The sequence below is a fragment of the Triticum aestivum genome, chromosome 3B (assembly GCF_018294505.1).
Source record: "Triticum aestivum cultivar Chinese Spring chromosome 3B, IWGSC CS RefSeq v2.1, whole genome shotgun sequence".
Lineage (NCBI taxonomy): Eukaryota > Viridiplantae > Streptophyta > Magnoliopsida > Poales > Poaceae > Triticum > Triticum aestivum.
Genome location: NC_057801.1, coordinates 55685775 through 55698807, shown reverse-complemented (window position 1 = coordinate 55698807; position 13033 = coordinate 55685775). Strand labels below are relative to the sequence as shown.

Genomic DNA, 13033 nt, shown 5'->3' with positions numbered 1-13033 from the left:
AAGATGGTGTTTGCAGGTTACGCCTGGGCAGTGCACCTCCAGATGGACTCCTTGCGCATCTCGGATGAAAACAGACGATAAGGAAATTCACTGATGAGCCAATAAAAAAGTGTAATCCAGCATGAGCTGGGGATTAATTTCGAATTGCAGGTTGAATGTGTGTACTGCTGTAAGTCAGTACCAGCTTAGGACGGTTCAGGAATTTACCCGAGCTGTGATCTGAACTCCTGTCCCGTGCTTGCCGTTGGGCCAACTAGTACCAGTTTTAATGACTGACTCATTTCTCTTTTTACTATCCAATACGGATGGTGTACAAGCAGTTATACATGTGGTGACGTGAATCTTTATGTGGCTGAGTGGCTTAGATTTAGGGTGAAGTAGTCAAACTTCTCCATTGACATCTGACAACAATATTTGTAGCTATAAGAAGGAAGAATTGGCCATTATTTATTTGTACCATTATTGCCGATAGCACCTTCTTTACAAAGAAAAGCATTATGTGATATAACACACTATTTAGCTTTGTTTTATTTTCACGACTACATGCGTGATTTTGGAATAAACAATAGTTTCTCCTTCCGACGAACGGTTAGCCCAAACACCTCTGTCATATCAATGTCTTTTCTCTCAACCCCAAGCGGAAGTTGCCAGTCAAAATGGCACACAAGGTTTGCCAACATAAGCTCCACATTTGCGATCCCAAGGTTCATACCAGGGCACATCCTCCGTCCTGCTCCAAACGGCAAGAATTGGAAATCATTCCCCTTGAAGTTGACATGCATGCTGCTGCCTTCATCTGTAAATCTTTCAGGAATGAACTCTTCCGCATACTCCCAGGAGCTCGGATCCCTACCAATGGCCCAAGCATTGATGACCACACGCGTCCCAGCAGGAACTATGTATCCATCGATGATGCAGTCAGCCATGGCAAGGTGCGGAGCAAGGAGAGGAGCAAGAGGATGTAGCCGGAGCGACTCTTTTATGACTGCTCTTAGGTACGTCATGTTGTTCATGTCGGTCTCACTGATAATTTCTTGTCCTTGGGGTACAATACCCCTCACCTCATCTTGTAGCTTCACCATCAGGTGTGGCTTCCTCATGAGCTCAGCCAAGGTGAATTCGAGGGCGTTAGCTGATGTGTCTATTGCACCAAAAAATACATCCTGCGTATATCATGTAATTAGGACAATGAAAGATATATACAATTCAACTTGTTTAGTATGAAAGGTATTATCTGTACTCACGGTCAGGAGAGCTTTCATGTGCTCTCTTGTGAGATCATACTCATGTTGGACAGACAACATAATATCCACAAAATCATCATCCTTGTGATCAGACGTTGAATTGCGCTTGCTCACACGATCGTCGATCACCTTCTCCAACAGATCGGCCCATCTGTTCCTCACTCTTTCGGCCTTGGCACAAACCGCCTTCTTCACCACTCCTACCCTACCGACTGCAGGGAAGTACTCCTCCAAATTGAACCCGCCTAGCAGCCGTGAGGTATCCTTGATGAGTTCCCGGAACAACTTACTTTGACCATCTTTCAAGAAGAACTTCCCCGACACAATGCGGCATGCCATGTCATTCGCGAATGTGTGGAGCAGCTCGCTCATGTCTACTGCAGCATCGGCAGCTGCTGCCTGGTTGATCTTGGCCATCGCCATGCTGACCTATAATAGCATGGGTCGTAAAGTATGAGAAGCTAACATTTACATATGTAGTACTTTATAGGTCCACGTTAATATATAAGTTTCCCTCATATTTTGGGTCAAAGGTGGACCATATATAGATTCAACTACCGTTGGATTCGTATTCAAAAGTAGTTTCACGTGGTATCATTTCTTATACAAGTCTATGTTTTACTATTAGTTAATTTTATTTTAGAATTAAACACAAACTATGCAAACTATGAGCGAAACTAATAAACCCGGACGGAGAGAGAAACAGTTAGCAGAGGACTACATGAAAGTCCTTTCCGTTATTTTGTTTCTGACAGAAGTGAGAGTCCAAATCAGTACGAGAATAATGAGAGCAAGATCTTAAAAGAAAGGCTATCAGCACCTGGAAATCTAAAGATAATTAAAAATCAGTACCTCCTCTGCAGCGGCGCCGCGGAAAGACCGCACCTTCTTAACGCTCAGCATGTGTGTGGTGACGAGCTTCCTTGCTTGCCGCCAGTACTCACCGTATGGGGCGAAGCCGATGTCAGCCGAGCCATACATGATGGTGTCAGAGACTACGGAGTGGGGCCGTGATGCAAAGACGTGGTCGTGAGTGCGCAGTACTGCCTCCGCAGCGCGTGAGGAGGACACAACGAGGTTGGGCACGGCGCCCAGGTGAAGGAGCATCACGTCGGGGCCATGCTTCCTTGCTAGGCTGCGGAGGGAGACGTGGGGGAGGGAACCGATGAGGTGGAGGTGCCCGATGATGGGCAGCGCCGGCGGTGAAGGCGGGAGGCGCTGCCTCCTTTTTGCACCGAACTTTTCGGTGATCCAGTACTGCACAGACACGACGAGGAAGAAGAGGAAGAGAAATAACCATGCCCGTGGCAGGGTCTCAGGCAAAAGTTTCTGCAGGAGATGCGACATGGCGAACCGACGTCTGGAGTGATTGGCTCTGTAAGTACTCACTCTGGACTGGAGCTCTCCCGGAGAAATGAGGAGCTCAGTTGCTTATAAGCAGCCGGGCAAAGTAAAAAAGGACAATGAACTTGCAGCGAGATATTGGTGATGGTGATCTAACCGTGTCTGTTAACGTACACGTCTGCACGGGAAATCTAGTCTTCCGGATGGATGGGCTCTAGCTTGGTACTCAATCAGTATACGTCTGTTAACGTACGCTGCCACTCACTCGTGTAGCCATCATGCATCGGGTCCTCCTTACCGCCGGTCGTCGAATTCAGTCACGCGGGAAAAGCATGATTCATATCTGTGGTGCACTGAACATGGAGCAATATTGGTGCTAGCGCGTGATGTAGTAGTGTCCACGTTTTGTCTTCCAGGTGGATTAACACGTCGTACAATCGTTCTTAATCAGTCGGTCGCCCAGCCACCGCCTCATCCGTAGGGATTTACAAGCCCGCCCGTCGTGGAATTCAATCAATCATGCGGTTGAAGTAGGAGGCCAAGCGCACCACGGCGCTCCAAGCTTTTTGACCATCCACGGCACTGAAAATTTACCCACCGTAGAAGGACCGTGCGTGCGTGTGAGGAAGACAAGTGGAACACGGTGTGTTTTGATAGGCTCGATTTTTGTCCAGGAGTGATTTTTCTACCGCACATGGATACCAACAATGCTACACATACGGGTTTTTACAAGAGTTTAAAGGATTGATTTTATGTGACAGTTTTTGATTTGGTGTTAGCTGGGAAGGGGGCCCATCCCCATGAAAATTATGGGGGACAATGTTTATGAAATTTGGGAGGAGTCCGTAACAACCTGTGAAGCCTTGTAGATGTAGTATTTTTGACAGAGATACACCGTCCGCAGTTCAAAAATGCTAAACATACAGACTCTTACATGAGCCCTCCCCCCCCCCCCCCCCTTCTGATTTTCAGGTGGGTGGGACCCCTTCCTCACCTTAATCCTCGTCCGCAGTTCCACACACACTCATCGTCGGTTGTTTTTTCTTTTGCACTGCAAACTTTCTTTATTCATTTATCAGAATGGTTGCACCCTTCGGGATTGCAGCAACCGGGCCGAATCTAGCCAAGTATTAGGTGGAGATATCCTATCCAAGCTAGCTAACTCATCCGCTATGATTTTTCTACCGTACATGGATAACGGGGACACACCATCCACCCATATATACATCGTCAGTTGTTGCTCTAAGATTTGTGTCATGTTTCTATTTTTTTTGGTTAAAAAGGATCTTGTTTTTCAGTTATAGCATAATGATAATGGGACAGATAGAGAGAATAAATATGAGTCTAGAGAGGCGACTTGCGATGGCGATCCTAACAAGCGTACCTCCTTCTGCTCGTATGGCCGTCGGGGCTCATTGCAGCTTTCCTTCTTCTCCACCCCTCCACTATATCTTAGCCCGGGGATGCCCTCACCTACTGTCAACGGTGTCCAAGATCTTGCGTGCAGACTAAGAGAGGCGGCGGTGGTGGTTGTTGGATAAATTAGCAATTCTTTGGCTGATTTAATTCATATAACCGATTATACCCACCAGTTGCCCAAGTCAAAGCCGTGACGGCCGTAACCGCATCCTCAGCAACCTTCTTCTAGGTTTCGGAGTGTCCAGACATAGTGATATTGAGGAAGTAGAGGGCGTAGTCGAAGTTGAGGACAAAGACGATCAAATTTTGATCTAAACTTGTTCCATAGGGTCCAGGGGATCGAATTTAGATCTGGGAATTTGTGCCATCGTAGATGCATGTTCTACTTATTTGTATAACTAGAGGGTACCCCGCGCGTTGCTGCGGAAATTTTGTAATGATTTAAAGAGATATGGGGAAAAAGGAAACTGGTATTGTGTGACTTTTTTTGCTGGTATTGTGTGATATTAGGTTGACGCATTTCAATGTAGCAAAGTAAACAATGATCTATCTTCTCATTTCCAAGCTCATTAATCTACTAAAATTGCAGGATGCAACTATAGATAATTCAAAGGCTATGTAGAATATGTCGTTACGACATGCAGCGAGGAGGGTAGTAGAACAACACATACCAATGACTTACATTAAGCACTAGTAGAAAAAGAGTCAAATGTGAGACACATTAGTCCCGGTTTGCATTTGAGCCGGCACTAATGTGTCCATTAGTGCCGGTTCAAATGGCTAGACGGGAGGAGATCTTTAGTACCGGTTCAGTGCGAACCTTTAGTACCGGTTCATGCCACGAACCGGTACTAAAGATGCTGGGGCCCGGCCAGCACCTTTAGTACCGGTTCGTGGCATGAACCGACACTAAAGAGGTTGTGGCAGGCTATTTTTAGTCCCACCTCGCTCCCCTAGCAAGATTTTTACCACCTTAAGTATGTTACTTCTCAAACTATCACAAGCATTTCGTCTTCATTGAACTCTATGTGTATAATTTGTGGACTCAATATGAGTCTTCATCGGTTTCTAAATAGGTGAGGACTCATATTGACAATTCAGATTGTACACAAAAAGATCATTGATAATCAATGTATTTTTGATGTATATTTTTACATGTTTACGCCCTCACTCTCTCCAGTCACTCAGTCTCCCCCTCAATCCCCCGCGCCGGTCCTCCCCCGCCGGCCGCCACTCACCTCAAAACCGGACGCATTTCGTGTACAAACATGACAATCTCTTTTGAAGTATCAGGGTTTCGGACGACAACTCATCTGTTACACGGGCACTTCATTTTTTTAAACTTATTTGAACTCCAGACTTTTTTTGGGCTGGCATTATGCAGCATTCGAAGCGACGTCATCAATTTCCAACACGTTCTGACATCATTTGCTGTTTTTCAGTCACCGATTTGTTTAGATCAGAGCTAAATGACCGTGAAATTGAAAATCACTACAAAACAAACTCTGAAAATGTTGAAGGTATCATCGTTTCACCCGCGCATAGCATGTGCGAAAGAGTAGAGAGGGTCACGGCAATAACAAACCGGACAATCTCTTTCGGAGTATCCGGGTTTCGGACGAGAACTCATCTGTTACACGGGCACTTCATTTTTTTAAACTTATTTGAACTCCAGACTTTTTTGTGTTCAGTATGCAGCATTCAAAGCGACGTCATCATTTACCAATTTGTTTAGAGAGCTAAAATAAAAATATTCACAAAGAAACTAAATACAGCCAAAAAAACTACTCAGAAATAAATAGAAGAAAAAATAAAGCAGAAAAGAAAAAACTATATAAAACAATTACTCAAAAATAAATAGAAGAAAATAAATAATGCAGAAAAGAAAACAAAACTAAAAAACTACTCAGAAATAAATATAAGAAAAAAAATAAAACAGAAAAGAAAAAACTATATAAAATTATTACTCAAAAATAAATAGAAGAAAATAAATAATGCAAAAAAGAAAAAAAAGAAAAAAAACTACTCAGAAGTAAATAGAAGAAAAAAAGTAGAAAATAAAAAACTATATAAAAACTACTCAAAAATAAATAGAAGAAAATAAATAATGCAGAAAAGACAAAACTAAAAAAATACTCAGAAACAAATAGAAGAAAAAAATAAAGTAGAAAAGAAAAACTATATAAAAAAATTACTCAAAAATAAATAATGCAGAAAAGAAAAAACTATACAAAAAAATGTTGGGGCGCTGTCCAGTGGGCCTGCCTGACCTAGGGTGTGCAAATTCAGGCCCAGAAGGGCCGGCAGGCTCACAGGGCAGCGCCCTAGTTAGGCCCAAAAGCCTGCTATATAGAGGAGTTCAAAGGAGCATCCGCGGGTGGGTTTATAAACCAGTGCGGCTGCCCTTCGCTCGGCGAGGTGGGATTAAACATAGTGCACCGCGGATGGCAGCGCACAACCATTAGTACCGGTTGGTGGCTCCAACCGATACTAATGGGTTGGCCTTTGGTACCGGTTGGGGTAACAAACCGGTACTAAAGGCGGCCGTTTCCCGCCGCTTAGCCTAGCCAAAATTGGCTTTTAGTACCAGTTGGTGGCTCCATCCGGTACTAAAGGCCTCTCCTATATATATGGCACTTACGAAAAAATCAGTTTCAACCACTTCTTGTCGCGCGACATCGCCGCCGCCGCCACGCAGTCGTCCCCGCCGCCCTCGCCGCCCCCGCCGCGCGCCGTCGCCCCCGCCGCGCGCCGTCGCCGCCCCATACTACGTCGCCGACGTCTCGATCGTGCCGTCGATCACCGGCCCGCCGCCCGTCGTCGATCGCGTCGTCCTCGTCGCGTCGCTGTCTCACGCCGCCGCCCGTACGCCGCCGCCCCCCGCTCGTAGACACACACACACACACACACTACACACACAGTACTACACACACACATTTTTTTTACTTATTTTCTGTTTTCTATTGTTTAGATTAATGTTAGATGAATTACGCAGATAATAATGTTAGATGAATTAGATAGAAAAGTTGTTCAATATTAATGTCATTGTTAGCTAGATGAATTAGCTAGATATTAATTAGGTATATATATGAGATTTGAACTAGTTGAATTAATATAACTAGTTTATTTTTAGTAAGAAAATTAATAGAACTAGTTTATTTTTAGTAAAAAAATTTAGGTATATGAGATTATTTGAACTAGTTAAATTAATATAACTAGTTTATTTTTAGTAAATGCTTAGTTGAACTAGTGGAATTAATAAAACTAGTTTATTTTTAGTAAGAAAATTTAGGTATATGAGATTATTTGAATTGTTCAATTAATATATAACTAGTTTATCTTTTAGTAAATGCTTAGTTGAACTAGTTGAATTAATAGAACTTGTTTATTTTTAGTAAGAAAAATTTAGGTATATGAGATTTGATGATCTAATTAAAATATTACTATATATGGCTAATTTATATATTTTAGTAAGTAAATTAATAGAAGTAGTTTGTTTTTAGTAAATTCCTAGTTGAATTAATTAGTTGAATTAATATAACTAGTTTATTTTAGTAAGAAAATATTAATAGAACAATTTTATTTTTAGTAAATGCTTAGTTGAATTAACAGAACTAGTTGAATTAATAGAAGTAGTTCAATTAGTTGAATTAATAGAATTAGTAAGCGTTTAATGTTTCACCTATATGAACATAGGAAATGTCGTCTGACGACGAAAAAGATTTCATTATGTGCGAATACTGTGAAGAGCAGCACGGTCTGTGCAACATAAATTTCCTTGTTGATGATAGGCGATTCGGCATCTAGCTGGATGAGACCTTCGAATTCGATATAGTAAGTCACAACGACAAGTCTTTTTTCGTAATTAAGCATGACTTATATATTCTTCATTTGCTTGAGCTTATAATTTTTAATTTTCACTATTCTACTAGCGCATCCCCTGCCATTCAAGAATTTTGTCTTCGATAAGATATGTTTCATTGCTATGGAAACTATGAAGGTAAAGAGAGTTTACATAAAAACCGAGCATTGTTATAGACACGTACACCTATTTTGAATGCAAAACTTGGCAAGCACTATACAAGGCTTATGCATTTGTGCCTGATATGATTATCACCTTTGATATTCGTCCGGAAGATGATATTAAACGTAATAGAGACATCTGGGTCGATGTGCAGACGCCTCCAGTTCTACCATTATGTGAGTTTCTCAACCATATTTATGTCTTTGATATTGTTTATTCAAAAATAGTTGACAACTAATTTCTATTGACAGCTTATTTCCAATCAAGCAAACATGTCCGGTGCTTGGTAGACAGGACCTAATACTGTCCCGGAGCTGAACTAAACCGTGAGGAGATAAGTCATTATGTTTCATGGCTTGAGGATCTCAATACTGTCAAGACAAATTTTCTTCCTGCACTTAAAATTGTTAGTACTCAAAACATGCGACCAATAGTAATCGGAGTGAATTGCAAAAAACCACCACATTTGAAGTTCAAGCATAAGATTGCCACCACATTTCTAGCGCGTCCCAAAAATCCACCACTTTGCTTGTAAATTTTCTCCATAAATTTGTGCTAGTCCATCCTAATGGCCGAAGTAATTAAGGCTGATATTAGTTCTAGCCCCCGCTACATCTCATCGAGGGGGGCCGATCCATAGGGGGGGTCTGGCCCCCGCTCGCCCCCCTACTGCCTCCGCCCCTGCTTGCATGTCAAGAGAAATCAAGTAGTGGGGTGCTCTTATTTAGATATAGAAGATTGTATCATTAGTTTTTGTTTCCCGAGCTGTGAATCAACTTTAAATCTGAAAATATGTGTCATGATAGATGCGTGTACGATATATGTGCTGGTTTTCTTTTTTTGAGAGCTGTTTACAAGTTTAGAGATTTGTTGTCCTTGGTATTGGTATGATTTAGAGTTCTTGTGGCAGAACTCACGCATATGATTTTTACGATCTACTAAGCATGTGAGTTTTCATTTCGTATTGTCCCAATGGATGTTATATTGTATAAGATAACAATAAGAAATGTGAATCACAAAAGCAATAGACGGCAAGCATGTTGCGCGTGCATTTGTGCAGGCAACCATGCTAGTTTACTTCAAAAGTACTTCAGCATTATGTTTTTTCTCTTTTATTTCATATGTATGTGATGATAAAAGTAGTGGTAAAAAATGTGCATTGACGATTGTCAACGTTCTAAACAGCAATATTGGAAAAATTGGCCATTATTTATTGGTACCATTTTCCCTGATAACAACTTCTTCCCAAGAACACTGTTATACACTGATAACACAAAATTTTTAGCTTAGCTCGATTTCATATGCGTGACTTTGGAATCAACAATAGTTTCTCCTTCCTACGAATGCTTATCCCAAACACCTCTGTCATATCAATATCTTTTCTCTCAACCCCAATCAAAAGTTCCCAGTCAAAATGGTTCACGATGTTTGCCAACATAAGCTCAACATTGGCGATTCCGAGGTTTATACCAGGGCATATCCTTCGTCCTGCACCGAATGGCAAGAACTGAAAACCATTCCCCCTAAAGTTGACATTCCTAGCACTGCCTTCATCTGTAAATCTTTCAGGTATGAACTCTTCGGCATCCTCCCAGGAGCTCGAATCCCTCGCAATGGCCCATGCATTAACGACGACACGCGTCCCTGCAGGAACCATGTATCCATCGATGGTACAGTCAGCCATGGCAAGGTGCGGAGCAAGGAGAGGTGCAATAGGATACAGCCTGAGAGACTCTTTTATTACTGCTCGTAGGTACACCATGTTGTTCAATTCAGTTTCGCTCACAATTTCTAGTCCCCGGGGTACGATACTCCTCACTTCATCTTGTAGCTTTCCCATGAAGTGTGGCCTCCTCATGAGCTCAGCCAAGGTGAATTCGAGGACGTTAGCTGACGTGTCTGTTGCACCGAAAAATACATCCTGTGGATAACAATTAGTTAGGGGATACAGAAAGACATATACAAATCAAGCTATATAATTTGAAAGGTAATCTGTACTTACTGTGAGGAGAGCTTTCATGTGCTCTCTTGTGAGATCATACTCCCGCTGAAGAGACAGTAGAATATCTACGAAATCGCCATCCTTGTGATCAGACGCTGATTTGCGCTTGCTCACACGATCATCGATCACCTTGTCCAGCAGATCGGCCCATCTGTTTCTCACTCTTTTGGCCTTGGCACAAACCGCCCTCTTAAGCACTCCTACCCTACCCAATGCTGGGAAGTACTCCTCCATGTTGAACCCACCGAGAAGCCGCGAGGAGTCGTTGATGAGTTCCCGAAACAACTTGCTCCGCCCATCTTTCAGGAAGAACTTGCCTGACACGATACGGCATGCCATATCATTCGAGAATGAGTTGAGCAACTCGCTCATGTCGACTGTACTACCGGCTGTGGCTGCCTCGTTGATCTTGGCGATTGCCATGCTGACCTATGAGATGATAGCATGGGTCTTAAATTATGAGAAGCTAGCATCATATATGTAACTGTTAATTATCAGAGGGAAACTTTGAAGTCATCATTTCTTTTGCAAGAGACATGGAACACATGGAAGTCCTTTTTTTACAAGAGACATGGAAGTCATTGTTTTCCTTTGTTTCTTGTCTGATGTAGTACTGTCGATTGGCCAAATGAGTGTGACAATGATGATTGCAAAGTCATTGAAAGAAAAGTCTGTCCGAGCGGCGAAAATTGCAAGATCATTAGAAATCAGTACCTCCTCCATGGCGGCGCTGCGGAAAGACTGCACCTTCTTAACGCTGAGCATGTGTGTGGTGACGAGCTTCCTCGCCTGCCGCCAGTACTCGCCGTACGACGCAAAGGCGATGTCAGACGAGCCGTACATGATGATGTCGGGGACGACGGATGGGGGCCGCGATGCCAGGACGTGGTCGTTCGTGCGAAGCACCTCCTCGGCGGCGCACGGCGACGACACTACGAGGGTCCGCACGGCGCCCAGGCGGAGGAGCATCACGTCCGGGCCGTACTTCCTGGCCAGGCTCCGAAGGGAGACATGTGGGAGGGCGCCAACAAGGTGCAGGTGCCCGATGATGGGTAGCGCCGGCGGCGAAGGCGGGAGGCGCTGCCCTGTAGATCCTGTCTTTCTGGTGAACCAGTGATGCAAAGACAAGAGGAGGAGGGGGAGCAGGAACAGAAACCATGCCCGCGGTGGAGTCACTAGCATGAGCTCCTGCACGAGGTTTGCCATGCTGAGCTCGGTTGCTCTATCAGGTTTTGCATCACAAGCTCTGTTGCTTTATAAGCAGCCAAGCCGGGTAGAAGGCGAAAAAGCATATGCATACATCGACACATATCTGCGGTGCACTGAACTTGGAGCAATATTTGTGCTTGTGTGTCCAAATCAGGTCTAGTCTTCCAAATGGATGAGCTCTTCGTGTTCAATTGGCATACGTGTGTTAACGTTGTCACTGTCTCAATCGTGCAGCAGGTTGTTCTTCTCCTCGTAGCTACCGGTGAATAGGCCATAACAGCCTTCTCCTGCGACCGATCGTGGTATTCAATCACGCCGGAGAAGTAGACGTCCCACCTCCACACCACGTACGTCTCTGCAAGTTTTGACTATCCACGGCACGGTAATAATCATACTATCTATGTACCGAAATATTTGTAGTTGAGGGAACTTGTACTAGTTTCCTTCAACTAAAGTATTTCGGTAATATGCATGCATGTGAGCAAGACAACTGAAACACGGTGTATAATTTGATAGACTCGATAGGACCATTGTTGTCCCAAGGGATCTTTTGAGTTTTGACAGAATTTGTCTTGTTTCAAACATTACATGATGTTTTGCTGGGTTTTATTTTCTTATTGCAAGTGCATCATAATGTCTCATTGTGTATCAACAAATAAGGGTGCACTTGTTTATGGTACAGAATAAAACATTATGATTCACTTCGACAAGAGAAAAAGGACCCGCTGTAAATTGTGTGAAATTATGAAACAAAACAAATCTTTGTTACAAACTAAAAAACACACAACACGAATCTCAAAGCAATGATGAGCGGTGGATACATGCACGAGATACCTATGCATGGTGGAATATCATGGCTCATTTTTTTCTATACAACTACCACAATATGGGGAGGGAGATCGGGATCATAGTTACCGCCGTTCGTTTGCCAAAAAACATAACCCTAGCAGCTAGCTGACTTGCCCTTTGCACCTCCTCGTTTCACATCGTCTGCTTCCCCTCTCTTCCAAATACTAACAGGCGTTGGGCGTTGGGGGGGGGGGGGTCGGGTGCCACAGATGTGGTGGTAGTAGTAGTTTCGGATTCTTCCCCGTAGTTAGGGTTATAAAGTCGTTGGTGCTTCGGCCATGGATGTAGTGCTAGGTCCCTCGGTGTCCTCGTCGGGGCGATGACATCCTAGAGTCATAATAATGTCCTCCCCGCCATATCCCCATTTTGGCGTTGCGTCTAGGCCTGCCGAGGGCACGTAGGGATGTTTCTCATGCGAGTCTTCTTGGATCTAGTCCTTTTTAGTCTTCGGCGGATCTGTAAGATTCGGAAGGTGTTTGTCTCCCGCAGATCCATTTGGATTTATCTGAAGCTAATGGTTGTTGGTGCGTTTGTACAATCCTTCTGATCTATGTTTTTCTTCATCGGTGACGGTTGCTGCTCTAGTATGCATGATGTTTGGGATCTTAGTATAACGACTTCCTGACTGTCAACTACAATAAGGTTTTCCTGGCCCGGTGAGGGAGGAGAGATGATGACGACGCACCTTCAGCTTGTTACAGTTCTTGTAGTCGGTAGGTGGTCTATCCACCTAGTTATATATTGTTTTACGTATGTGTATCTGTGTACCACTATTATATCTTATTAATAGACAAGAAGAATTTTTGAAAAATAAAAGTATGAAGAGGGGTGGAGGCCGCAGCTGACTTAGGATAGGGTTGCCAGCAGGATCTCCCAGTGTTTGTGGTGTGCATTTAGAACATTGTTATGGATGATTGCTTTATTTTATGAAGCTGGGCTAGA

General features: G+C 43.4%; 2 protein-coding genes across 2 annotated transcripts; both read right to left on the bottom strand.

The window, feature by feature from the left end:
- Window positions 1-443: 443 nt before the first annotated feature.
- LOC123064715 (indole-2-monooxygenase) lies at window positions 444-2664 on the bottom strand. The gene is made up of 3 exons (XM_044488132.1): window positions 2097-2664; window positions 1245-1673; window positions 444-1163 (listed from the first exon to the last, which is right to left on the bottom strand). Exons 1-3 carry the CDS (start codon window positions 2589-2591, stop codon window positions 540-542), a joined length of 1548 nt encoding a protein of 515 aa, XP_044344067.1. The 5' UTR covers window positions 2592-2664; the 3' UTR covers window positions 444-539.
- Window positions 2665-9296: 6632 nt separating this feature from the next.
- Window positions 9297-11270, bottom strand: LOC123064714 (indole-2-monooxygenase). Its single transcript, XM_044488130.1, has 3 exons — window positions 10748-11270; window positions 10034-10462; window positions 9297-9952 (listed from the first exon to the last, which is right to left on the bottom strand). The coding sequence occupies exons 1-3, from the start codon at window positions 11237-11239 to the stop codon at window positions 9329-9331; spliced, it is 1545 nt and encodes a 514-aa protein (XP_044344065.1). The 5' UTR covers window positions 11240-11270; the 3' UTR covers window positions 9297-9328.
- Window positions 11271-13033: the final 1763 nt, after the last annotated feature.